Source organism: Diceros bicornis, chromosome 3, assembly GCF_020826845.1.
Source record: "Diceros bicornis minor isolate mBicDic1 chromosome 3, mDicBic1.mat.cur, whole genome shotgun sequence".
In the NCBI taxonomy this organism is placed as follows: domain Eukaryota; kingdom Metazoa; phylum Chordata; class Mammalia; order Perissodactyla; family Rhinocerotidae; genus Diceros; species Diceros bicornis.
The window spans coordinates 10,898,640-10,926,133 of NC_080742.1; the positions used below are offsets into that span (position 1 = coordinate 10,898,640).

Consider the following 27,494-nt stretch of genomic DNA (forward strand, 5'->3'; position numbering starts at 1 on the left):
TGCTCTTGTCCATGGGCCGCGAGGAGGCAATAAACTTTAGGGTGATGTTTGGGGACTGACAGGAAAGGAAACAATGTGGGTATGGGTATATTCTTATTATTTTCCATTTTTTCAAATCGCGTGAATACACTCGAGTTATTAAAGATTTTTTTTCAATATTGACATATCAGGAATGCAAATAAAAGTATTATCCTACTGGAGACAATTATTTTGGGAACATTAAGCAAATGATGAAAATAAAGAGGTAATTATAGAATATAAAAACACGTGTACGTCGGTGCTTTTTCTTATCACAAATATACTTGATCACATATAAAAGAGAAGACTGAACATAAATTAACCATAAGGAAGGTTTTTTTTTTTTAAAAAAAAAACACATTTAGGACTGCTTGCCCTTCCACACCGGTTCCTTTGAAAGGCTGTGCACCTTACTCTAATTATGCTACCATGCCCACAACACTAGTATAATTCACTTCATAATGTACAAACATAATTTGTAAATTTAATTTACAAACATAAAAATGACTAAGTTTTGACTATAGCTTCTTATTTGCTTATGTACTACTCATATCAAATGAAAAAGCCAATTATCTTTAAAAATACATTAATTGAAAAATGAAAGCACAGAATGTGCCTAAGCAAAAAATATGGCAACGCAGTGCTTATGTAAAAACTGATTTATTTAATATTTCCGAACTCTTGAATTAAGCAGTTTTAGATAAATGGCTTCTTATAACAGTTTTCATGTTGGCTATATAGACCGATATCTTAATTAAGAACTGTTTTATTTATTTATTTTTTTGTGAGGAAGATCAGCCCTCAGCTAACATCCAATGCCAATCCTTCTCTTTTTGCTGAGGGAGATTGGCCCTGGGCTAACATCCATGCCCAGCTTCCTCTACTTTATATGGGATGCTGCCACAGCATGGCTTGACAAGTGGTGCGCTGGTGAGTGCCTGGGATCCGAACCTGTGAACCCCGGGCGGCCAAAGTGGAGCTCTCGCACTTAACTGCTGCACCACTGGGCTGGCCCCAGGAACTGTTTTATTTTAACCTGAGGTACTTAATTCTTGTAGTAGCACACTCACCAATAACAAAATTCTATTAGTAACATTCCCAAACCATGGAACTTTAAAGTTAAAATTATATCAACTGCTGGGAGGCATAAAAATAATATCACTAAAAATAGGGTATGAAAATTAGATTTTTAAATTAAAAATAAAACCTGGTTACTATTCTCCAGGGAATATTATTTCAAATATATAATCATCTCCAAATTAGCTACCAAATTTTTTATACTTATGGGGGGGCTAAATTAATTTTATCATTTTAGGTACAGATATATTTACTAAGCTCTCAATCTTCTAAGATCTAGAAGGCTTGAAATATAACAAATTTCATGTCATTTAAAGAGTTTCATGGAATCTCAGTTTTAAACATCACATCTAATTAAATTCACTTACATACAATTTAAAACAAATACCTTGAGGTGCGTAATTCATGAGTTAGGAAGTACCAGTTTGATTTTCTAATTTGAATTTTTAATTGAAGCCCTGAATGCGATTCTATACAGAATTTCTTGTTCCTTTTCATTTTATACAGATGTTGGCATTTGTTCTGTCACTTCTCTGCACTTACTATCATTAAAAACATACTTCATGTTAACTTACAGATGCTATGAGCCATACTTTTAGTATTAAAAAGTTTCATTTATTTAAAAATGTTAAAAACACGATTCCTTTAGGAAAAAATTTCTTACTTTTTTAACATCCACAATAGGATTCAGAACAATGTTTGTCAACGTTTGGACCTAGGATGACTAGGATGTTTGAACCACCTGGGGTATTCTCTAAAACTGTAAATTTTGGGTCCATCCTTGAGATGTACTGAATCAGAATCTCTGAGGATGGGGTCTAGGACTGACTTTTAAAAATGCTCTCAGGGTACTGTTTTTATACTAATGTTTGAGGGCCACTGATTTAAAGTAAAACCTTTAAACCACCTTGGGTGGTTTCACTGTAGATATAAAATGAAGTATATATTAAAATAATTTAGGAAGTCCAGTCAAATCCCATAATGGTCTGTAAGGTAATCTAAGACTGCTGATGTGCTTGACAAAGCGTTAAATACTCGTTTTTCCTGCCTTGAAGTTATCTTTTCCATCATGTACATTAAATGTTGATGAAAACACACATAAGGAGTTCCAAGTTCAAGAGCAATGTCAACCCAGTCCGAGATGCATTTCAGTGGGGTTTCCTCATATCCAGCAAACATGGCCGGGTTTGCTAAAAGTCCTCTTGCGACCATCACACCTACAAATTAAAGCACATCATATTTGTCCACACATTAAGAACTCATGGTTATGAGGTCAAAGTCAATGAAACAAACTGAGAATATTAAAAAAATAAAGTATTATTAAAAGGTTTCACAATGTCCTTATATTAGTGTGTTTAATTCAATTATAAAACTATTTTGATACTTTTTGTAAACCAAGAAAGCTTAAATGTACTTATAGGAATTCTTTCTTCTTTTTTTTTTTAAGACTTGCACATTAAACAATTAGTCTTTAGAGATTTTTTAGGGTAAATCCAGATTGTCATAAATTGGGTTTGCTTAAAGTTAACTTTATCTGCATTCTCCCATCTAGCAATAGGTATCACAGGGCTTAGTATGCCAATAACTTAAGAGGATAATGAAACTGCATATCAGTCTGGGGTTCCTTTGGCTCCTGTGACCACTCTTGTGTTCACTAACTCTCATTTCTATCCTAGGTGTTCTCTTTTACTAATAGGCTATCTGGAAGATTCTTAACTGGTCACTCACTGGATATGATGGTGGCAGAAAGGTAACTTAATTAATTTACCCCAATTAAAATATATCATTTCTAAGTAGAAGAGTTAACATCATTTTAATCAATTGCTTAGCTTAAATCAGTCCAATAGGAAAATATGGCTCTGTTTCAAAGAAAAATAATAAAAATCACATTAACATTACTCTCCCACTCCCACTTTTTTTTGCTAATTAAAAGACAAAAAACTGAAGTACTTATTTCTTACCATCTGTCCCAGTAATATGCCACACATTTTCTGCTTCTTTTAAGCTTCTGATGTCTCCATTAGCAATTACAGGTATAGACATGTTTTCCTTAATTATTTTAATGGCCTCATAGTGCACTGGCTGATGTCTTTCTTCAACAGTTCTTCCATGGACTGTAATCCAGGAAACTCCCGTTGCTTCAGCCTTTCGACAAAGATCTACAGTTCTTGTAAGGTCATCATGGATCCTATAATTTAAAAATTATATCAATCTTTTCACAGCACATAAATCTTAATGCTAAAGTTAATAAACTAAATAAAATATGTCATCTAATATATTATTTAGTTAGCTTTGCTAACTCATATTATCATTACACACCACTATCAGTAAGGTTTTTGTTCAGGGATCAGTTCCCATTTAAGCCTTCAAATTTAGCTATTTCACTATTGGCAACAATAGGATGACAAATAAGTTTTATCTTACCTAGTGCTCCTCTTTTTTGGCCTTTTTTTTTTTTTTTTTGGTGAGGAAGATCAGCCCTGAGCTAATATCCGTGCTAATCTTCCTCTTTTATTGCTCAGAGGAAGACCGGCTCTGAGCTAACATCTATTGCCAATCTTCCTCCTTTTTTTTTTCTTCCCCAAAGCCCCAGTAGATAGTTGTATGTCGTAGTTGCACATCCTTCCAGTTGCTGCATGTGGGACGCAGCCCCAGCGTGGCCGGAGAAGCGGTGCACTGGTGCGTGCCCGGGATCCGAACCTGGGCCGCCAGCAGCGGAGCGTGTGCACCCAACCGCTAAGCCACGGGGCTGGCCCTTTTTTGGCTTTGATAACTGAAAAAGTCAGCAAAGTCCTGTCACAGACGAATTGAAAGATGCTATGCTAATATTTGCTGTGCATGCCCCAATCCACAAGTGGGAGAATATAATACTTTATCTTGAGATATGTTTTTAACCTGTCACCAAAAAACCAATTCCTGGTTTATTTTCTTTTTGTTGTGAAATTTTATTGCAAATATCATTCCTATTTTCTCCTCTTGGTACCAGGAAGGTTTCTTACTGTTAATTAAATAGTACATGGAACAAGTTGAGGGTTTCTTTTGGGGGAAAGTTTTTAATAATAAAGGGATGTTTTAATTTCTGTTAAAAAACACAAAGAGGAAGTTGTTCTGAATTGTAAATAAAAATTATGGTATATATTCATCTACTAAATGTCTTGTTTCAACATTTCCATATACCAGCCACCAATTTATTAAGGATAGATCCCCTTACCCCCAGACAAAAGGAATATTCTTTTATTTCCTAAATAATGGACTATCTTGTCAATAGATTAAAATATTGTTTTTACCTTATTTTAATAGATACGGAAAATCTGGGATTTTCCACTTGATTTCTTACTTGTTTCACCATATCTTGAACAAGTTCTGGCTTGTTTATTAAGCAAGCTCCATAACCTTCTGCCATTGCCCACCTTTATAAAGCAAACACAATAACAAATAAATTGCAAATAGATGGGAGAGAAAATACAATTCTAAAAGCACTGTAAGTGCACTTATCCATTTCTCTAGCGATTTAGAATGAAATCAGATTTTTTCAATTCATAGATCCAACATTTCTAAGTGGATCAATATCACATTAGGAAAACATGTTCCCAGATCAAAAAATACTTATGGGAAATGGTTTTCATTGGCAAGTAAGAAAATTAAATTAAAATTCATTCAACCAAAACAGATTTAAGTATTTGTAATTAACTGCAATTACTTCAGATTTTTTAAATTCCAAATTTGATGTTTATTGTACATAACGAGAGGTTTTATTAGTCTTAATAGTAGAAAGATATTTTTGGCTTACAGCATTCCAACACCATTAAACAGCTTATTTAACTCTCCTAATGAGTATACAAATATGTGTAATCTGATTTGGATTATGCTGTTAATTAAAACCTTGATTTTATTCTTTGGATACATTTTGAATTATTGACAGATAATCTAGTACAGTGCCAGGAAGGAGGGATACTGTTGTCAAATTAAGGACATGCTATCAACACCCAGTTACTTAGACTCAACCAAATAACTGTGGTATAGGAAAAAAAGGTAATTATAAAAAGGTATTCTTATAAAGAAAACTAATTAGGAGAAAACAAGTGGTGATCTCTCAAATCACAGAATCATACTTTCTAGAGCAAGTATGCCTGACATGGCAGTAAAAATACATTTTAGGGCTTGCTGCAAACCTTAGATACTACTTATGGATAAGGTTCAAGGCAGATCCATGCATTAAAAATATTCTACTGGTGAGGTGGGACAAAACAGCTGTCAAGGGTCTATACGTTGTTTTAGCCATCTGAAAACACCTTTGTGGGTATGTTCCTAAATAATATTTCCTTATTTTTTTCTTTCTTTTTATTTAGAGCCCAAGTTTCTTACTTTTTTAATTCTTGGAAAACTAGAAAGATAGTTTACCATGTTCACATAGTTTTTTTCTAAGCTTTTTGAAAATTCTTCCAACTTCTTTGAGCTTTACCTCTGAGGGCAACCACAGTTAATGTCTATTCCATTCGCATAAGGACAGACTATACGAGCAGCATCAGATAAAAGTCTTGCATCATTAGCAGCAAACTGAACAATCAATGGGCAATCACCTGATGAAACGAATAGCTCCACATTAAAATCCACAGAAACGCGCACACACACACACCAGATACCAAACGCTAATGTGTGTACAGGATAAAAAACAATAACTATTTTTAGCCTAAGAACCATCTGTTCCAACAAGATAGCATTAAAATAATTTTAAATATTTTAATTTAAAAGCAATTTACATTTAGTACAAATTCAAACAGTATAAAATTTGATAAAATGAAAAGTACAACACTCTTGACAGACCTCTTTCCCAAAGGTGAGAACTAGTTTATTCTAGAACAATTTTATGTATACCAGTAAAATATAAACAAATGTGAACATTCTATGTATATATGTTGATATGCCTACCGCTTTTATTTCCCCTGATGTATCTGGGAGCTCTACTCAGACCAGATTTTCTTCTTTTTAGTGGCATATTCCACTGTATGAGTGGATCATATAGTGTCCTTCTAGATTGTTTTTCATTTCTGGCTCTTGCAAACAATGCTGTGATGAGGATACTCTTACATATATGCTTTTGCGAGTATATCCATAGAGTAAATTCCTAGGAGTGTAACTGTTGGATAAGCATTTAACATTTTGATAGATATTGCAAAATTTTCTTTCGAAAGAGTTTACCAATATAGATACACACCAATATGGATGAAAATTCTTGTTTCCTCATAACTTATCCCACATTGTATACCCAACAGTGTATATTTTTATTTGTGGGCTCACTCTCTCTATTCTTTGCACAGTTTTCTATGAGCAATTTTTCTTTTAGTTGTCCTTTCTTATTATTTAAATTTTTATAAAAAAGAAATTAGCTCAGCTATCTATCAAAAATATTATAAATATTTTTCCCACTTTTTGGTTTAGTCTGAGTATATTTGTGCCTGATGGCACTAACAACATGATTAAGTACAACAAAAAGCTGGTGCTTAAGAGAGAGGACATGGATGTAGGGTGATCAGCAGAGTTCCTTGGCCACAAACTTTAAGAGGTGGATTAAGAAGCATGAACTGTCATTTGCCAGAGAGAGAGACAGGGATCTGGGGGACAGGCATGGCTGAGGGGGACATTCTAGGTAGAGAAGTATGAGAGGACAGCGTATATTCAGGGACTTAAAATAACTTAGTATTTTTGCAGAATAAAGTTGGTGGGCTGTGGAAAGAAACTGAGAGAAGATAAAGCTGCAGAGGAGGCATTCAGAGGCTAAATCATGAAGAATGGTGTATGTTATCCACAGGTGCTGGAATTTTACTCTTTGGTCCAGTGGTTCTCAACCTTTAGCAAGCTCAGAATCACCTGGAGGGCTTCTTAAAACATATCGCTGGACGACATACCCAGAGTTCCTGATTCACTGGGTCAGGGGTAGAGCCTGAGAATTTCCATTTCTAACACATTTCCTGATAATGATCCTGGTCTGGGGAATTACACTTTGAGAACCATTGCTTTAGGCAATGAGAGGTCCAAGAAGGATTTTAAGGAGGGAAGAGATGTGATCAAACTTACATTTTAGAAAGGTCACTTTGGGCTGATTGGAAGATAGTTTGGAATGGGACAAGACTGGAGGCAGTGAGATAGGAATCTAATCTGGAGTCCTGGTGAGAGGATAGGGGCCCTAAGGAAGGCTGACCTTACACTTTGATATATCATCCACAGTTTATAAGGCACCGAGTAAAAACATATTAAAAAAACAAAAAACTAAAAGATTTTAAAGTAAAATATGTGAATTGTATTGTCTCTGATTAGACAAGATAGTTGAGGGTTTTTTTTAATGTTTTACAAAGTCAGTAAACTCTGGGTTTCACATACCTTGGTTTGTGGTAAATTCACTGTCTCTGGCTTTTATGGATCTGACAAAATCAGCAGCAACTATCATTGGTGTATAGCACAGATCACAACTGTATTTTCTTACTAGTGTTCTAAAAGCCAACCTGTGAGCATATAAAACTTTAATTAGGCATTTAGTACTAAAATCACCATAATCATATGCCCTTCCAAGTTTAATTTAATCATTAAATATTTATTAGAGAAAAGTTCTGCCTATGGGAAGATGGAGTAGACGTGTTTTTCCCTATTCTTCCAGCTTAGTATAACTAAAATCCCTGGAATATTATATATAAAACAAACATAAGAAAACTCTGAGGGGCTGGCCCCGTGGCTTAGCGGTCAAGTGCGCACGCTCGGCTACTGGCAGCCCAGGTTCGGATCCTGGGTGCGCACCACGGCACCGCTTGTCCGGCCATGCTGAAGCGGCGTCCCACATACAGCAACTAGAAGGATGCGCAACTATGACATACAAATATCTACTGGGGCTTTGGGAAGAGAAAGGGGAAAAAAAAAAAAAAAAGAAAACTCTGAAAGGTGGAGAGAAGAGAGCAGACGTCTAGTGACCTGAGGACTGACAAGTCAGTTCCCTGGGTTTACTTTTTACCTCAAATATTCCAGACTCGAAGCTGAAGAAGCTGGCAACCTAGAAATACTAATGGGTACAGACAAAAACAGCCCCAACAAAAGTCTGCTTTTTCTAACCAAAGGACCAGGAAAGGGGAAGCCTGGCAACACAGAAAACTTTTAGATAATAATGGCTCTACTACAGCCAAACACCAGAGAAAAAACTGTGGTCCCCATCTCCACAAACAAAGGTTAAGAGGGGAGCCTAGTCTTCTACCTTTCCAAGACTGTAACAAGGTTCTCCAACACCCTACATGGTGATGTCAGAAAAGGCCAGCTAGGAAGCTGGAACTTTAATTCCTGCTAGCCAGTAACAAGGTCCCACCAGTGGTATCAGTGGAGACTACCTGGGGAGCCTGGACTTCCGCACCTACCCAGCAGTAGCGAGGTGCCCTTGTCCCTCCTAACTGGAGTAGTGTCAGAGGATGCTTAGTGAAGAGCCAGGACTTTCATCGTTGTCCAGCAGTTACCAGGCCACCCCCTCCACGGGGAGCTGGAACTCTCACTTCTGCTCAGCAGTAATGAGGAGGCCCCTGCCCCCAGAGTGTCAAAGGTGACCAAGTGGGGAACCTGGACTTTTACCTCCACCGGATAATAATGAAGTGGTGCCTTCTCATCCTTTCCCTGCTATGGTGGTGTCAGAAAAAGCCGATTAAAACCAAAGGTTCAATATTCAGAATCAATCAATGTAATCTACCATATTAACAGGCGAAAGAAGAAAAATCATATGATTATATCAATTGATGCAGAAAAAGGTTTTGACAAAACAATACGCATTCATGATTTTAAAACTCTCAGAAAAACAATAGAAGGAGCTTTCTCAACATGATAAAGAGCATCCACAAAAATTTCTACAGCTAACTTATGCTTGAAGATGAAAGGCAGAACAAGATCAGAACAAGGCAAAGATGTCTGCTTTCATCACTCTTATTCAACATAGTGCTGTAACTTCTACTCAGTGTAATAAAGCATGAAAAAGATATAAAAGGCATATAATGGAAAGGAAGAAGTAAAACTATCCCTATTTGCAGGTGACATGATTGTCTACATAGATAATCCCAAGGAATTTGCAAAAAGAACCTCCTAGAACCAATAAAAGTGAATTTAGCATGTTCTCAGGATACCAGATCAACATACAAAAATCAGCTTTATTTCTACACACCAGCACTGAACACATGGGCACTGAAATTCAAAGTATAAAGTAACTGGGTGTTAAGTCTTACAAAACATGTACAGAATTTGTACGCTGAAAACTATACAACACTGATGAAAGAAATCAAAGAAGATCTAAATAAATGGAGAGACATACTGTGTGCATGAATTGAGAGAAATTCAATTCTCCCTAAAGTGATATATATATTTAATATAGTTCTTATGAAAATTCCAGCAAGGTTTTCTGTAGATATAGAAAAGATCATTCTAAAATTTATTTAGGGGGGCGGCCAGGTGGCACAAGAGGTTAAGTGTGCGCACTCCGCTGCGGCAGCCCCAGGGTTCGCTGGTTCGGATCTTGGGCGTGTACCGACGCACCACTTGGCAAGCCATGCTGTGGCGGCGTCCCATATAAAGTGGAGGAAGACAGGCACAGATGTTAGCCCAGGGCCAGTCTTCCTCAGCAAAAAAAAAAAAAAGAGGACGATTGGCAGATGTTAGCACAGGGCTGATCTTCCTCACAAAAAAATAAAATTTATTTAGAAAGGCAAAGGAACTAGAATAGCTAAAACAATTCTGAAAAAGAAAAACTGGGGCAAATAAGTCTACCAAATTTCAAGATTTATTATATACTTATAGTAATCAAGACTGCAGTATTGGTGGAGGGATAGACCCATGGATCAATGGAACAGAACAGAAAATCCAGAAAAAGAACCAAACAAACCCACCCAACTGATTTCTGATAAAGATGCAGAAGCAATTCAATAGTGGAAAGACAGCCTCTTCAACAAATGGTGCTGGAGTAATTAGACATCCATAGGCAAAAAAATGAACCTCAACCTAAGTTCACACTTTCACAAAAATTAACTCAAAGCTGATCATAGACTTAAAAGTAAAACATAAAACTATAAGACTTTTAGAAAAAAACAAAGGAGAAAATTTTTAGGATCTAGAGCTACATAAAGATTTCTTACATTTCACAACAAAAGCACAGTTTACAAAAGGAAAAATTGATAAAATGGACTTCATCATTAAATAAAAAACTTCTGTTCTGCAAAAGACTCTTTTAAGAGGATGAAAAGAGAAGCCACATACTGGGAGAAAATATTTGCAAACCACATATCTAACAAAAGAGTAGTATCTTGAATATATAGAGAATTCTCAAAACTCAATAGTAAACAAAAACTCAACAACAAAAAATCAAATAACCTGATTCAAAAATGGGCAAAGGACTTGAATAGACATTTCTCCAAAGAAGATATACAAATGGCCAAAAAGCACATGAAAAGATGCTCAATATCACTAGGGAAATATAAATCAAAACCACAATGAGATACCACTTCAGACTCATTAGGATGGCTATAAAAAACACCTCCCCCCCACCCCCCAGAAAATAACAAGTGTTGAGAAATTGGAACACTCCTGCACTGCTGATGGGAATGTAAAATGGTGTAGCTGCTATGGAAAACAGCATGGCGATTTCTCAAAAATTTAAAAATAGAATTGCCATATGATCTAGCAATTCCACTTTTGGGTATATACCCCAAAGAATTGAAAGCAGGGCCTCAAAGAGATATTGATACATCCACGTTTACAGCAGCATTATTTGCAATAGCCAAAAGATGGAAGTAACCCAAGTGTGCATCAATGGATGAATGGATAGACAAAATGTAGTGTGTGTGTATATATATATATATACATATATATATATACACACACACACAATGGAATATTATTCAGCCTTAAAAAGGAAGGAAATTCTGATACATGCCACAACATGGATGAACCTTGAGGATATTATGCTCAGTGAAATAAGCCAGTCTCAAAAACACAAATACTGTATGACTCCACATATAATCAGGTACCTAGAGCAGTCAAATTCAAAGAGCAAAAAAGTAGAATGATGGTTGCTAGGGGTAGAGGAAGGTGAAGTTATTGTTTAACGGGTATAGAGTTTTAGTTTTGTAAGATGGAAAGAGTTTTAGAGATTGTATGTACAACAATGTGAATGTAGCTACATTATTGAACTGTACATTTAAAAATGTTTCAAATGGTAAATTTTATGTTGTATTTTACCACAATCAAAAATTAAAAATAAACAACTCAATAGTAAAAAAGCAAACAATCCAATTAGAATGTGGGTGAAATACATGAAGAAACATTTCTTCAACAATATATAGATGATAAATGAAACATCAAAAGATGTTCAACATCATTAGCCATAAAGGAAAGGGAAAGTAAAACCACAATGAGATATCACTGCACACCTATCAGAATGGCTAAAATAAAAAAAAGTGGCATTATTAAAAGTTGGGGTGAGGATGAGAAAAAACTAGATTCCTCCTAAGTTGTTGGTGGGAGCATAATATGGTACAGTCACTCTGGAAAAGTTTGGCAGTTTCTTAAAAAGCTAAACATACAACTACCATATGAGTCAGCAATTGCAGTCCTGGGGATTTCTACCAGACAAATGAAGACTTATGTTCACACAAAAACATATGCGTAAATGTTTTTATATATATGTATATGTATTTATATTATATAACGTATATTTAATATCCACTATTATCTTTAAAGGTGGGCGTTATAAGCACTACCATTTTTATAGATATAAGGAGTGAAGCTTGGAAACAGTTAACTGTTTACCAGGGCCACACATACAGGCGGGTGGTAGCACCAGAACTCAAGCCTAGATCATGATCCCAGAACTAGGCGTTCGAAGATCCCATGTGGTGGGGTGGTCTTACTTTAAAAAAGTCAGAGCATAAAAAGGAAATCACATCTTAGCTCATTAACCATTTGACAATACTTACTTTGAATATCGAACCATTGGGGCACAGACTTTTACCAGCTGCCCAGAATGCAACATTTCTATTGGATCTTTTTTTCTTTCTTGACATGTTGTAGTTTGTGTGCAGTCACTCTTCATGAATACAGATCTGTTTCAAATCTGAAAAAGACAATCAGTTTGCATGGAGAAAAGGTACTTTCACTAGATGAATTCCCATCATTGTAACAATTTCAATTGCCAAGAATATATTTTTTCATCAGACTTATGGGCTCAGGAATCTTTTCAGTTTTTTTTCACAGTATCAAATAGGAAACTACTGAATTCTGCCTCTATTTATAAGTCACTGATAGTTTTTAGCACACTGTACAAATTACACTTGTTTAAGTCAAATGCTAACAGCTTCAAGTTCTATACTTAACCCACTATCGTAACCTTTTCTTCTCAAATTAATAAATGCTCATGTGGAAATGGCAAACGACAAGATTTCTTTTCTAGAATACCATTTTGATTTTTCATGTTACTTTTTTTTTTTTAATTTTTGTGAGGAAGATCAGCCCTGAGCTACCATCCATGCTAATTCTCCTCTTTTTGCTGAGGAAGACCGGCTCTGAGCTAACATCTATTGCCAATCCTTTTTTTTCCCCCCAAAGCCCCAGTAGATAGTTGTATGTCATGGTTGCACATCCTTCTAGTTGCTGTATGTGGGACGCAGCCTCAGCATGGCCGGAGAAGCAGTGCGTGGGTGTGCGCCCGGGATCGGAACCCGGGCTGCCAGTAGCGGAGCGCTCACACCTAACCACTAAGCCATGGGGCTGGCCCCTCATGTTACTTTTTAAGTTTTCCATGTTACTTTGTTTGGCACTGATAAACCAAGAAATTTGATTTGAATCATTTCATGTATAATACTGTGTACGTCTGGAACTTGGAAATATCTTGTTTTATCCAGGAAAGTTAAATGGCATTCATAGAACAAGTTTAAGCAGTTAGCATTTCAAAAGATATACTGGTATGTTTAATGTTTATTCTTATCCTCAAATCCTACTCTTTGTATTTGAATCATAAGGCAAACAGATGTTTATTATTTTTAAAAATTTAAATAACGGTATTATGTAGCGAAAATCAGTTGTAATTACATAATTGCATAGTAAATCACTTTTATGCCCAAAGAGCTACAAGTGATTAAATTACATAGTTTATAAGTGTTTTACAGTTCCTCTCCTTAAAATCCTATCATTTAATAGTGTTGGCTGCTTTCCATATTCCAGTTTTTGGCCTTAGTAACTTAGAAACAGATATGGGCCGACTTTCAAAAGGCCTGGCTAATCCTGAAAGTACTGATATAACTTAAATATAAACCAATAATTTCAATTTCCTTAGGTAGAGTATACAGCTGGAATAAGATAAACTAGTTTTACTGATCACTGTTCAATCAGTCTGACTTAAAAAAATTTAGACAAAATTATTAGCTTCTTATCTTTTTTTTTTAATGGAAATTCATGATTAGAGGGGCCGGCCCTGTGGCGTAGTGGTTAAGTATGCGCGCTCCGCTGCTGGTGTGGCCCACGTTCGGATCCCGGGCGCGCACGGAGGCACCGCTTGTCAGGCCATGCTCTGGCGGCGTCCCACATAAAAGTGGAGGAAAATCTGCCAGATGTTAGCTCATGGCCAGTCTTCCTCAGCAAAAAGAGGATTGGCATGGATGTTAGCTCAGGGCTGATCTTCCTCACAAAAAAAAAAGAAAATTCATGATTAGAAAGATGTAAGCCACCTACACAGGCTAAGTATAAAGCAACAGAAAGGTCGTTTCCTTTCCATGAGTCAAAGCTGTTTTTCTCTTGCATTTCATATCCTAGTTATGCCATCACCATCTATCCCTACTCACTCAAGTCAGAAACCTGAGGCTTGTCCTCCACTTCTCCATTTCCCTCAAGTGTGTCAACCAAGTGGTACCTTTAATTAAGTCTTGAGCACATCTTCATTGCCCCAGTTTCTGTACGCATAATCTCCCATCTTGATGACTCTGACAATCTTCTCTGAATCCCAGCTGATCTTATTTACCCACTATGCCCTAGACACTCCTCTGTTATCATGTGCATTCGCAATTACTTTTATAGAGTATACTAATAACACATCTGTCTCTTCCTGAGTTTTTAAGGGCATGGGCATGTTTTTATTCATATAACAAATATTAAGTTCCTGCTACATGTTGGGAATACAGAAGAAAATACATTTCCTGTGTCCTTAAAAATGTATTAGCATTAGACGCACATAAAATAGCTCTAATACACACACACACACAATTTAAGCATTGTGGAAATAACTGTCTAGAGAAGTGAGAGAAGTTATCAATAGCGGAGGAGGAAAAGCTTGAGCTGACACTGCATGGGAGATGGGAAGTGTCTAGTTACAGAGCACAACACACATAAAGCCTTTAGAGGCATAAAAATGCTTGATGTTTTCCGTGAACCATTAGTAGTTCAGTGTTGCTTGAGTTGTAACTAGACTAGAGAGGGAGAGAGCCTAGATAGTCATGGGCCTTTTATACTAGGTAAAAATTTTTTAGATTTTATACTGTAGGGCCTTGGTTCTTAACCATTTTTCCTCCTCTGTAGGTGATTTTAACATATGCACTCAACATGTGCATATGAGATATTTCCAAGGGTATACCAGATATTTTTCTACAGGCTGTCTCTCTCTCCTTGTATACTAGTTGTATAAAAATATTTTATTGAAATATTGTATTGAAATATTTTAGCAGGGAAATGACTTGATCAGATTTCTGATTTAGAAAGATTTCACTGGAGTGGGTAGGGCTGTTGGCAAAATATCAGTAAAGAGGCCATTGTAGTAGACCAGGCCATGCATAATGAGTATCTGATCTGGGACTCTGGGAGTGAGGATAGAGGAAAGGGAACACATTTAAGAGCTATCTAGAAATAAAAATAAGCTGGCAGGATATTCAGGAGGTGTAAATCACTCGATGACAGCACATGTCATGTAATAAGAGAATTCTAAGATGATGTGTACACTTTTGGCTTTAGAGACTGGGTGAATGGCAATTCCAACCAATGAGATACAGAAGCAGAGGAGGAATAGGTTTTGACAGGGAAACATGAGTTCACATTTGGGCACACTGAACTTGAGGTGCTCATGGGATTTCCAGTTGGTGATGCCTCGTAACTGGTGATACAGATATGATGCTCAAGAAAAAACTAGAGATATAGATCCAGAGTCTTTAACCTTTAGGTAATAAGTTGAAACTAAAAACATGGACAAAGTATTTAAGGATGCCATATCTCACAAGAAATCCTTAGAAGCACCAACATTTAAGTTAAAAAAGGAAAATAAAGAATGCAAGGGAGACAGAGAGATGAACTCTGGAGCTGGGAGGAATAAACGTGAAAAGTCATAGTCAAAAACCAAGAAAGGGGAAAGTGTTATGAAAGAGGGAGGGGATAAGCATCTTAAACACCACAAAAAAGTAAAGACTAAAAACTGTCCAATGGCAACTAGGTCATTAGTGACTTTAGCAAGAATAATTTCCTTCTTATTCATTCTTGTAGTCTCAGCACATGGCACAAAGGCGGCCTCCCTCAATATGTATTTGCCGAATGAATAAAACAGTAGTTCTCACTCTTGGTTGTACGTTAGAATGATCTGGGGAGTTTTAAAGAATCAAGATGTCCAAACCATGTCTAGACCAATTAAATGTGAATCTCTGGGCTTAGGATGCAGGCATCAGTGGTTTTTAAAGCTCTCCAGGTGATTTCAATCCCAAGCAACCAAGCTTGGGAATAGATAAATCCACATACTCCAAAGCTCCTTTGGGAAAAGACAGGGATTGAGTCTTATGTTGTAAACTCATGCTGGAGAGTATAGTAGGGGGTCAAAGCTCTTCATTGAATGAATGATTATGCAACTCTTCTAAAATCTTCCAGTGTAAAAGCCAAGGAAAGAAAAACAATCCATAATTCAAAGATAATACTTATTCATCATTAATATTCAAAAATTATTAAAAACAAATTTTGTGTATCACGGATAAGGAAACCTAATGTGAGTCTGAGCACACTGCCTTTGGCAATTTGTGTGACCTTCCTTCAGATCAATCCTACCCACACCATGATTGAGAGCAAACAAATTATACTAGGGAAAAACCTCTGAGACAAAGTGATGAGAAAGCACAATGCAGTGTACTATGACACTTGCTCGAGTTGTTATGAGTTTTTAATGTGTTCAGATTTGTAAAGTACTTAGAACAGCGTTTGGCACAGGGTAAGTACTATTATAGCACCGTCTTGAAATGGCATCAAGAGAACCATGCAGTTGTGGAATTGTGAAAAATTAGCTCCCTGTGTACATACCTATTGTACACAAAGGAAAAATTACATTACACTTTCTTTTTACGAAGAAAGTTTAACCTTCTTGCACACGTGTGGCTGACCTGTTAATTTATCAGTATTTAACTTGGGAGAAATCGAGGTGAATAATACAGATGTATCAGCGGAGAAGATATAATAGGAACTAACTTGATGATTTTACAACTTCAATACTCTTATTTGAGATATGGAAAATCCATCAGTTTGTAATAAGAAAAAGGTTGGCGTCGCTCACAGCACGTGGCTGAAACTGAGAAGAGGTAGAAAAAGCATAAGGTCATGGTCTCATGGGAGGGAGGGCAGAGACTGAGTCCCGCTTGTCTTTTCCTGGTTCAGTCTTCCTTCTTCATCTCCTCTCAGCTCTCCCTAATCCTCCCCACGACTCATCCCTGGCAACTTTCCTCCCCAAGCTTTTCCCGCCTGCCTTTGCCCCAGGATTGCGCACCAAGGCGTGTGAGATACAGCTGGGTAGCTACTAACTCCCACCAGCTGTGCTCGTGGAGTACAAGCGAAGCTCCCAGCAACCTCCGCTCTCCTCTCCTGCCTGCAACCCAGAGGCCCCTGTTCTCAGGTTAAATACTTGCTTTCGGGAGAAGCGCGGCGGCCACGTTCCGGAGCCCACCTTCTGTTCCACCTGGGGAACGACACCAGCCCCAGGGGCGCGGCGGGAAACGGCGGAAAGCGCCGGCCCCGCGGCCAAGGCTTTCCCAGTGCGCTGGGCCCTCGACGCCCGCCCCTCCAGGACCCAAGCTGCTCCCGGCCACGGTCAGTCCAGCCACCACAGCTGAGCAGATTCACTAGGCCGGCCAGGAGCCTGGAGCTGGGCGGAGCGGGCGGCGCCCAGATTCTGCGTCATCACCTAGGCAGGGCGGGCCCGCTGCTGACGCCATCACCCCGGCACCTGCCAACATGGAAGGTGGCGACGGTGGCGTTGCTGTGGCTGGCCATGGGTTTCTGGGCTCTGGAGCGGCTGCAGCGACCGTTCGGGAGCTCCTGCAGGACGGTAAGGAGTCAGGGTCTGGCCGGGTCGTGGGGCTGGGGGGGTCTGTTCTGCTCCGCACCTGAGCCCGGGTGGGGGACTCAACCCGTCGCTTTGCAGAAAGTTTTCCTGTCTCGACGTGACCACTCCCCTCCGCCCGGCCCCCCGGCGTCTGGGTGCTGCCTCGCCAACCTCTTTCCCCAGGGACTCGGTGGCCCCTTCCTGTCCGGGTGGCCTGGGGACACCTGGTTTCTGGTTGCGCCGCATATCAGCTCTACGCTCCGCGCGCCTGGGGCTCCCCTGATGTCCGGGGACCCCGCACCCGGTGACCCATGTTGGCAGCCACCGTCTGCTGCCGTAGTTCGTGATGAAAGGGTGAAGCATTCGATCCCACGAAAAGTGTAAGACCTAGAAGAGCTGACAGACGCTTAATGAAAGAGGGCCTCATTTTTAAGTAGAGTTGGAAACATCCCCTCTTAACAAATTCTTGGACTACACAGGTGGCCCCACTTGCAGGTTCATTTGTGTGTGTGTGTGTGTGTGTGTGTTTTTACAAGGAGTTTATCCACAACCATACGTGGGGGAGGGTTCAGAGCATTGGTTCAGGCTGGAATAAAACGTGTGTATTGTCAGGTTTATTGATAGTTTTGGACAGAAGTTGCTAGAAATAAGAAGATGAGTTAAACATAGAACATTTGAGAAGCACATTAAATTGTGTTATTAATCCAGTTAACATGCCTCAAATATCTTATCCTTCACAATAAAGTTCAAATTCCTAAGACTCTTGTCGTCTGTTCTCAGTTTTATTCTGTAATCGCCATCACATTTTACCTCGTATTAAAATAATTTGTATACTTAATCTTTTCTACTGCATTGTAAAACCGTTTTTTATATTCCACAGTGTTAATAACAGTACCTTGCATACAGTAGGTGCAGGATAAATGTTTTTTAAATTGAACATCACAGTAAAAAGCTTATGCACACATTAGTAGACCAAAGTTGGTTGTAAACGAATGAAATAAAGTTCTAAATTATTGTTTTCTCCAACTATTGTATATTTTTTTATTGTCCTTAATTACTGGCCTTCTCCTGATAATTTATATACTTTTATCAGAACTTACTAATGATGTTGTTTCCTGAACTAGATTGTGAGATTCTCTAGGTTAGGTTCTCTATCTAATGCATCTTTGTATCTTAATTTAAATGCAGTTTAACCAAGTTTTGAGCTCCTGATATGTGTGCAATTCCCACCCTCAAGTAGCTCATCAGTTTAGTTGGGGAAATAGTCTTGTAGAGAAATAAAGGTAGGCACTGTAATATAGTGTTGTAAGGGTAGCAGTAGAATTGTATACAAAGTAAAACATTAGTACAGAGGAGGATGATAACTGGGAGTGGCTAAGGGAGTGTCAGGAAAGGCTTTCTAGATGAAGTTGGTTTTGAAGTCTAAATAGAACTTCCCCATGTCAAGAAGTGGAAGAAACAACACATGCCAGACATAGAGATATATTTCAGTAGGGTGCATTCCAGGAATTGTAATCAGTTTTTGGAGGGTAAATAGTCCTCAATTCTGCCATTTGTATTTTCCTATTTAGTTCTCTTTCCCGTCTTCCACAGTGATTATTTAAATCTTCTTTACTCTTTCAAACCTCTCCTTTCAAGCTCCACAGATGACTTTCTACTTCCCTAAAAAAATGGAGAATCCAGCAAATGTGAGCTTCCTCCATTTCTTGCCATCAAACCTATAAACCTGATCTAAACCTAACTATAAACCTAAACCTGCAACCATCTTTTCTTTTTTCCCTTGTATTTTCAATTACAGCGGAAGTGGTCTCTATTCCTTCCTAAGGGCAGTCCCTCCTCTTGTGCTCTGGGTTTTCTTCTTGTCTCAAGGACCCAGTCACCTTCTTTCTATGCCATTAAAGTCACTTTGCCAAGGTCTCCAGTGACTTCCTTGTGGATAAATCAAATGGACACTTTTTTGGTCCTTATCTTACTTGTAAAAGGGTTTGACTTTCTTGAAATACTTTCCTCATGTGGCTTGTGAGTTCCATGCTCTTTTTAAGAATTCTCTAAGTGCTCTTTTCCAGTTTCCTTTAGATGCTTGTCTTCTTCAGTTTGCCCCTAAATCAGTGGTTCACTCTACCCATCCCTCACAGCATTCCTAAGGAATTAAACATTTCCATCAGGAACAGTGATGTACTATGTCAGGGATCTGCCAGTGATAGAAGATAAGATTGATAGGGTTGGTGAGCAGATGCGTAGTTTGAAAATTTGTGAGCTGTTTCTGATGTGCCTCCTATACGAATGCGAAAACTATAAAATAGAGGCATTATATGACTTTTCTCTTTAAGGACAGTCAGTCCTCAAATGCCATATCCAATGGCCAGTATTCAGCCTTCGTTGTATTTGATCTTTGTAAGGTCTTTGACACTGCTGACCACTTACTTTCTGTAAACTCCCTTCTTATGGTTTTTGCCATACTCTTCTGTGTCTCTTTCTTTCTCTCTGAACACTCCTTAGTCTTTTTTTTTTTTTTTTTTTAATGAGGAGATCAGCCCTGTGCTAACATCCGCCAATCCTCCTCTTTTTTTGCTGAGGAAGACGGCCCTGGGCTAACATCTGTGCCCATCTTCCTCCACTTTATATGGGACGCCGCCACAGCATGGCTTGCCAAGCAGTGCGTCGGTGCGCGCCCGGGATCCGAACCAGCAAACCCCGGGCCGCCGCAGCGGAGCGCGCGCACTTAACCGCTTGTGCCACCGGGCCGGCCCCTCCTTAGTCTTTTTGATTGCTTTCATTTCCTCTGTCTACACCCAAATTTTTGGTGTTTTCCTGGCTTCTGAACTCTTTCTTCCCCATTTCCCTCTTTTTGTGAATTCTAAAATTTCTCCCTAAATCATCTGGTCTTTTTTTCATGGTTTCAAAATTAATATCTAAACACACAAATATACACATATATGGTCCTTATCTTTCTTATGAGCTGTAGAACTGCTGTCTACTGGACATTTCTATCTTGACAATAAACAAGCACTATAGTTCTATATATAAAAACCTACATATGAACAAATAGTACAGGTTCTACATATGAAAAAATGGAATGAATTCTTTTTCTTTTTTTAAACAGTATTTTTCTTTCTTTTTTTTTTTTCCAATAATTTTATTTATTTATTTATTTTTCCCCCCAAAGCCCGAGTAGATAGTTGTATGTCATAGCTGTACATCCTTCTAGTTGCTGTATGTGGGATGCGGCTTCAGCATGGCCAGAGAAACGGTGCGTCGGTGCGCGCCCGGGATTGAACCCGGGCCGCCAGCAGTGGAGCGCGCGCACTCAACCGCTAAGCCACGGGGCCAGCCCTCTTTTTCTTTTTTTACCCCTCTTCCTTAACCTTTTCCTCTGGTATTCTCTGTTACCATTATTGTATGTGGTTAGTTAGATGTGTATTTATTCCTCATGTAGATTATGAGTTCCATGGAGGCAGGGGAGTATTCATGTTCATCTTTATACAAAGATGCCTAGTGATCTAGCTTAATGCAAAGCTGAATTCCCTATGTCAGTTAATCAATCAAGAAACTTGGGAATCATCCTTCTTGTTCTACCTAATCACTCATTTTCAGCTTGTCTCTATGTCCTACACATTATAATGTCTGTGTATTTGTCAAATTTGTCACTTCCTTGACATTCTTAATGCCACTGTCTTAGGCTTCATCATGTCACTTGGGCTTTAACATAGCACCTTACTGGCCTCTGCAGCTCAATTCCATGAGTGTGCTAGTAAACCAGCTTTCTAGGAAAATAGGAAACCCCTGATTTTGTAGTGTATGCCAGTTTTCATGGTATAAATACTCTCACCATGGTCAATTTTAAGATACCTACATGTGATGTCAACTGGCTCACACAATTCCTGAGTGTTTTACAGTTGGCTCTCAGGAGCGAGTATAAGCCAGCACCAGCACACCACTGTGTGACTAATCCCTTATCAGTCATCCTCTATACTGTTGCCAGAAACTGTTCTAAAACATAAAGCTGACAGTGCTCTTTTTTGGCTTTAAAACCTTAAGTGGGATATAGTCTGAACATTTTGGATGTCTTACCAGCCGATTTTCAAACTGCCCCCCAACCTTCCTTTGGAACCTCAACTCCTATCATTCTTTACACTTTCTCCTCAACACACAGACTCTGTGATCTAGACATTCTGAAGTCTGTATTCCCCTGATTTCTCAAAATATGCCATGGCATTTGCTGCCTCTAAACCTTCCCCATTCTTGGAATGGCCTTCTCCGCTTGTCTGCTTGGCAGGATCCTTAATTCTGAGAACTACTTGGCAAACTGGAAGGAAATGTGGTTCTCAGGCCATAGGAGCAGTTTCCTTCTTTCATCCACTATGCTTTGAAAGTAGTCAAGAATGAGTCTTTGCTTTTAGCAGAATGATACTTCCAGCTGATATATAGATTAATTAATTCAGTTAATCAGTTAATTAATTCAGTTAATCAATGTTATGCACCTGACACGTGTCAGGCATTGTTCAGGCCTGGGAATGTGGCAGCAAACAAAAAAAAAGACCTTGCCCTCGTGGAGGATACACTATAGTGGATATAGACAATTGCGGCTTTCTCCTAAGTACTCGATTTTGCTCGTTAGTTTCCTAGTCTCTGTCAGGGCAGTCTTACTCATATCTACCATAGTGCTAAGAGATAGTGGTGTATACCTACATTTAGTTCACTTCTGCGTATGTATTTTTAACGCATAATTCTCTCCATTTTTCTTTCACCCACTGATTTGTGGGTGGGTTAAGAAGAAAGATACCTTCTTAACATCTAGCATCACTTTTTTATGTCTATTGAAGGTATATTTTGAACAGTTTCTTTTTCCATTTACTTATTTTACCCATAAATCCTAAATTTTAGTAATACCTATAAGTTTGTATTTGCCTATTTCTATTTAAAAAAAAAGATCCACTTGATTATAACAGTATTGGTACATTGATCTGGAGTTATCAGAGACCATAAATATCAAATATAGTCAATTTTCCTGTTGTCATTGTCAGTGACGTTGTTTTCTTGCGTGAAAGGCTATGGTGAGTAGTTCATTTTTAATCTTGCACTCAATTTCCTTTTGACTCACTGATAAAAGTTAGCTTTTAGCAGTGTAGCATGGTGGTTCAGAGTGTGGGCTCTGCAGCTAGACAGCCTGGGTTTAAATCTCAGACGGTGAGGTTGGAGAAGTTGCATGCCGTGTTGGTGCCTGTCTCTTCATCTGTGAAATGGGGAACATGATAGTGCCAACAGGGTTGTGTGAGGATTGAATGAGTTAATATGTGTAGAGTGCTTAGATCAGTGCCTGGCATGTAGTAAGCGCTCAGTGAATATCACCACTCTTCTGCTGTTGCCTCCTTCTCTTCTTTCTCATTTACGGCAGATCCTGACGTATCGAAAGGCCTCAAAATAAGTTAACTATGATTGTAATTGTTCTGTTGTTTAATGTCTGTTGTTTAGTGCCGTGTAATTAATAATTAAAGATTTCTCTTTATTTTTTCCCCAGAGTGTTATAGTGCTTTTTTAAATGAAGACTTTGATGTAAAGACTTATACTTCCCAGTCTATTCATCAAGCTGTAATTGCTGAACAACTAGCAAAACTTGCCCAAGGAATCAGTCAGTTGGATAAAGAACTACACCTACAGGTAATTCCAGTCTTCTGGATCATACAAATTATTCAGCCTAAAGTGATAATTTATTATTTTTATAATTCTTTTATTATTTAATCTAAGTGCATATTTACATGAACAAATGTATAACTTACCAGTGTGGCTTATTTTTCAAAGTATGTTTTTGAAAAGTTTTCTATAAACTACTTTTTTTTTTTTTTTAACAATTTGTTTATTTATTTATTTATTTCCACCAAAGCCCCAGTAGATAGTTGTAAGTCATAGTTGCACATCCTTCCAGTTGCTGTATGTGGGACAGGGCCTCAGCATGGCCTGAAAAGCCGTGCGTCAGCGCACGCCCGGGATCCGAACCCGGGCTGCCAGCAGTGGAGAGCGCGCACTTAACCTCTAAGCCACGGGGCCGGCCCTATAAACTACTTTTTGTTAGTTGAAAAACTAATATACCTCTCTCTCCAAACCTTTTGTTCATACTTTGTTTTCACAACCTTAACTGATGTGCAGTGAGTATAGGTGGGCAAAAAATAGGATGTCTTTGATAAAGGTAATAGAAAATGGAATTTTGAAAGTAGAACAGTGTGAATAAGAAAAATTGGGATGTTCGCATTGGCGGTTCACACTTTAAGAGCACAAAGTTTAACATTTGCTGAAATTTGAGAAAGTTGATAAATTTGTGATGATAGAATGCAATATGGGGAGTTAGGAGATGGGTCTTCATCTCAGCTGTGCTATTACCTTTTGTATTACTTAATGTCTTTGAGTCTTGCTTTAAAAAAAAATCAAATGGGTTGGAATGAATAAAGGGGAAGAGGAGATTGTAGTAGAAAATCTTGAAGGTTGCTTCCTCTTCTACAATTTTATAATTTTTATAGAGTGGTTTTATGGTTTACTTCCTAGTATTACCTTTTGTCTGAGTAGGTGTTTAATAAATATTTGAATGAGTGATCAAATGTGTGAATAAATGGACTGTTTACCAGGAAACCTAGATCTGGTATAACATGAGACATATTCACTTACATTTTTTGTGTCTTTCTTTATCAATTAAAAGAGCAGCTTAGTTAGGACTGGGATGACTTCTAAGGTCACTGTAACTCTAAAATTCTGATTATATAATTAAAGCTCAATATTTATTGACAGATATTTATAAAATACTTTTAATTGTCAGGCTTTGCCTTAGGCTGTGGGGATAGAAAAATGAACACATTTCATGCCTCTACAAGGACTCACAAACCAGTGGCAGATATAGACAGAAATGATGACAGGCAAGTGATGCCTGTTTTAAATAGAATAGTACAAAGTGTTTGTTTATGGGAGCAAGGGAGCATGCACTTATCTCTGCCTAGGGTTCTTGGAGTGGCTTTTTGCAAGAGTCACCTGAAATTCTTTCTGCTCCTTTTATGGTTGGTATCTTCCTTATTTCTCGCATGCAGTATCTTCTCTGCAGGAATCAATAAAAACTTAAAATTTATTTAACATTTCTTAGAGGGGGCAAGTTACACTTATAGTAGCTTTGGATGTGAGGTAGAGGAAGTCTCTGAGTCTTAGTATGAGATCTGAATCTGTTTTAATTGTTTTTCTGCAGAAGCAAAATTGGAATAATACTGACCAAACCCATAAATAAAATATAATAAAAATAATTTAAAATATCATTGAGATGATTAAAATTACAGAAGATGTACTGAGGTATGTATTAGTCAGGGCTTAGTACAGGAAACAGAAACCACTCTAGGTATTTAAAGCAGGAAAATACTTAATACAGAGAGTTGGATGCTTATGAAATCGTTGGTTGGACAGCCAGTTGAAGGATCTACCATAGATGCAATACAGAGGCCCGGAGGCTCCTGCTGTTACTTCCCATGTCACTGCTAAAATCCTGCTTCTAGGTACCTGGTAACTAAACTCGGGAATGATCATTATGACTTTCTCAACTATCTCTAAATCCTCAGGTCTCAGGACCTTGCTTACTAGCTGAAACAGTAACAGGAAGATAGCTTTTCTCTCTCTTGTCTCTTAAATCTCTTAGAAATTCATCCATTTGGCTGCAGGGCAGTCTATGAAAGTGTAGTTTTAGGCTTTTCAACCTTTCCAAAGTATTTGTCACAAGGGACAAAGATGAATAGAAAATTGAAAGAAAATTAGTCCTGTTAGGATGGACACATTGATGACCATATCAATGGACTGAAGAAAATTCAGATGTCTTCTGGCAGTCTTCAGAATAAGAGACACAGGAGACCAAAAGTAACGCTTATTTTAGATGGATATGATAGAAAGAGACTTGATAGCATGATAGTGATATCTAAAACAGGACAAATTGGAGGATGTAGTGGTTCCAGTGAATGAATCCTTGCTAATTAGGAGCTTCAGTTTACAGACTAGACATGAAACTTCTTATTCATTGAAATAAAAGGTACAAAATGATAAGGATTCTTGTATTATTTTAAAGATTTGCATGATTTCTTGATGTTTCTAGGAATCTCTTGCATGTGGCCTTTAACTCTTAGCCTTTTGGTGTTTGTTTGTTTTTTTTTCCTGAGGAAGCTTGGCCCTGAGCTAACATCTGTGCCCATCTTCCTCTACTTTATATGGGACGCCGCCACAGCATGGCTTGACAAGCAGTGCGTCAGTGCACACCTGGGATCCAAACTGGCAAACCCCAGGCCGCCGCAGCAGAGCGCGCGCACTCAACTGCTTGCGCCACCGGGCCGGCCCCCTTTTTGGTTTTTTGATATGACGATTCACACTGCCCTAATTTTCATAGAAATGTCAGTCTTCGGAAGAGAAGAGGATTTGCTGTGACACTTGGAAACTGGAAGCAGAGAGATGTTCAGGGATAGGTGGGCACTGACTCTGCTTTATCTTTCCAGATTAGAATATGGTCTTGATGATGCTGAATTAAGTTCAAGGACTAAGAGAACATGATGTTTGAAAACATTCTTTACAGGGAAAGCATATAATAGCTTGGCAAGAGTTAGCTGTTTTTTGTTTTTCAATTTTGGCACAACTCCACCTGCACATCCCCTTAGGAGAGCAAGGGGCTAGTGAAAAGACTGTGTCTTCTTTGGCTCCATGTCAAACTATAAGCGTGTTTGTGTTCCTGCTAACAACTCATCTCAAACACACCTTTATAATCTGTATTTTTTTCTTTCGTGTTAGTATTTTCCCCCTTTCCATGAGGAGAGAGAACTTCAATTCTCCATTGCGGTTACAGAGAAAAATACCTAGTACTTAGAGCAAATGCTGATTATTCATTCATGATTTTCAGGTCGTTGCAAGACATGAAGATTTACTGGCGCAAGCAACTGGGATTGAGTCTTTGGAAGGTACATCATTAACTACTACAGATTATATAGCGCTAGACCAGAGATCAGCAAACCTTTTATGTTAAGGGTCATATAGTAAATATTTTAGACTTTGCAGGCATACTGTCTCTGTTGCAACTACTAAACTTGGCCATTGCAGAGTGAAAGCAGGCAGATAATATATAAATGAATGTGTGTGGCTATGTTCCAACAAAACCTTAGTAAAACTTTGCTGGCCCGTGAGCTGAACCATCTGGGTTAGTTTTTTGCCTTGCCGCTTACTAAATGTGCCACTTTGGACAAGTTACTTAACCTTTCTGTGCCTCAGCTTTATCTATAAAGGAGGAGTATTCATATGTACTAACATGGTGTTATTCTGGGGATTAAATGAGTTAGCAAAACACTTAGAACAATTCCTGGCATGTATTTAGTGCTTCTGTAACATTAATTCAAACAACAAAACATCAACACCACTGGAGTGGGTAGTCGTGGAAGTAGGCTTGAATTCTTTTCCTATTTTTGACTTTGTTAGGAACTCTTTTCAATGAAAATATAGTAGAATAAAAATACATTGAATTTTTATTTTTAATTAATCCTCTTTTTGTTTGCTTAAATCTTTTATGAATTTTTTCTCTCTCGATTGAAATGAACTACATCTCATAAATGTGAAATGTTTATATCGTATTTTACATTATCATTTGGATTATGATTACTGTTATTAATCACTGCACATCAAAAGAAAGCTATGTGATTTTTCCCTGTGTTGATCAAATTCTTAAGGAGCAAGGATTTTGCCTTCTGTGATGCAATATTCTTTAATGCTTCCCTCAGTATTTATGTGCTCAAAGGTATCATTCTCAGCATGTACACTATTTATAAGACATCTTGATGAAGAACTTAGTATTTTCGGAAATAATAGTTTGTTATTTGAATATTGAGGATCGATTTCAGGCTATGTTTTTGGGAAAATTAAGAGGCTTTAAGTACTAGCTTACTTACTATTGAGAATTAATTATTTTTTTTATCTCATAATATTTTTGTATGTTTCTGGAAGAAAGTAAATAATATTCTGTTTCAATGGTAATTTTTTTAAACAAATGATAACTGATTTTTTCATTTGT

The 27,494-nt window shown here is 38.0% G+C and overlaps 2 protein-coding genes across 3 annotated transcripts in view; one reads left to right on the plus strand and one right to left on the minus strand.

Annotated features, from left to right (window-relative positions):
• Positions 1 to 622: 622 nt before the first annotated feature.
• DUS4L (dihydrouridine synthase 4 like) lies at positions 623 to 17,233 on the minus strand. Its single transcript, XM_058523330.1, has 7 exons — positions 17,057 to 17,233; positions 12,081 to 12,217; positions 7,474 to 7,595; positions 5,558 to 5,675; positions 4,383 to 4,505; positions 3,057 to 3,283; positions 623 to 2,312 (listed from the first exon to the last, which is right to left on the minus strand). Exons 2-7 carry the CDS (start codon positions 12,194 to 12,196, stop codon positions 2,065 to 2,067), a joined length of 954 nt encoding a protein of 317 aa, XP_058379313.1. The 5' UTR covers positions 12,197 to 12,217; positions 17,057 to 17,233; the 3' UTR covers positions 623 to 2,064.
• Positions 17,234 to 17,250: 17 nt separating this feature from the next.
• COG5 (component of oligomeric golgi complex 5) overlaps positions 17,251 to 27,494 on the plus strand; it is a 343,112-nt gene continuing 332,868 nt past the window's right edge. The window contains exons 1-3 of one of the 2 annotated variants that reach the window (XM_058523290.1): positions 17,251 to 17,437; positions 22,953 to 23,092; positions 26,337 to 26,394. In XM_058523290.1, coding sequence (XP_058379273.1) covers positions 17,344 to 17,437; positions 22,953 to 23,092; positions 26,337 to 26,394 — 292 coding nt within the window. In that variant the 5' untranslated portion in view covers positions 17,251 to 17,343. The remainder of the gene's footprint in view (positions 17,438 to 22,952; positions 23,093 to 26,336; positions 26,395 to 27,494) is intronic. The other variant, XM_058523280.1, reaches the window with a different exon arrangement.

Coding starts and splice junctions, on each gene's coding strand:
- DUS4L (XM_058523330.1), bottom strand. CDS start 12,196: ATGAAGAGTGACTGCACACAAACTACAACATGTCAAGAAAGAAAAAAA. Junction 5,676..7,473: donor TGAATTTACCACAAACCAAG/GTATGTGAAACC, acceptor TCGTTTCATCAG/GTGATTGCCCATTGATTGTT. Junction 2,313..3,056: donor GCATATTACTGGGACAGATG/GTAAGAAATAAG, acceptor TTTAATTTGTAG/GTGTGATGGTCGCAAGAGGA.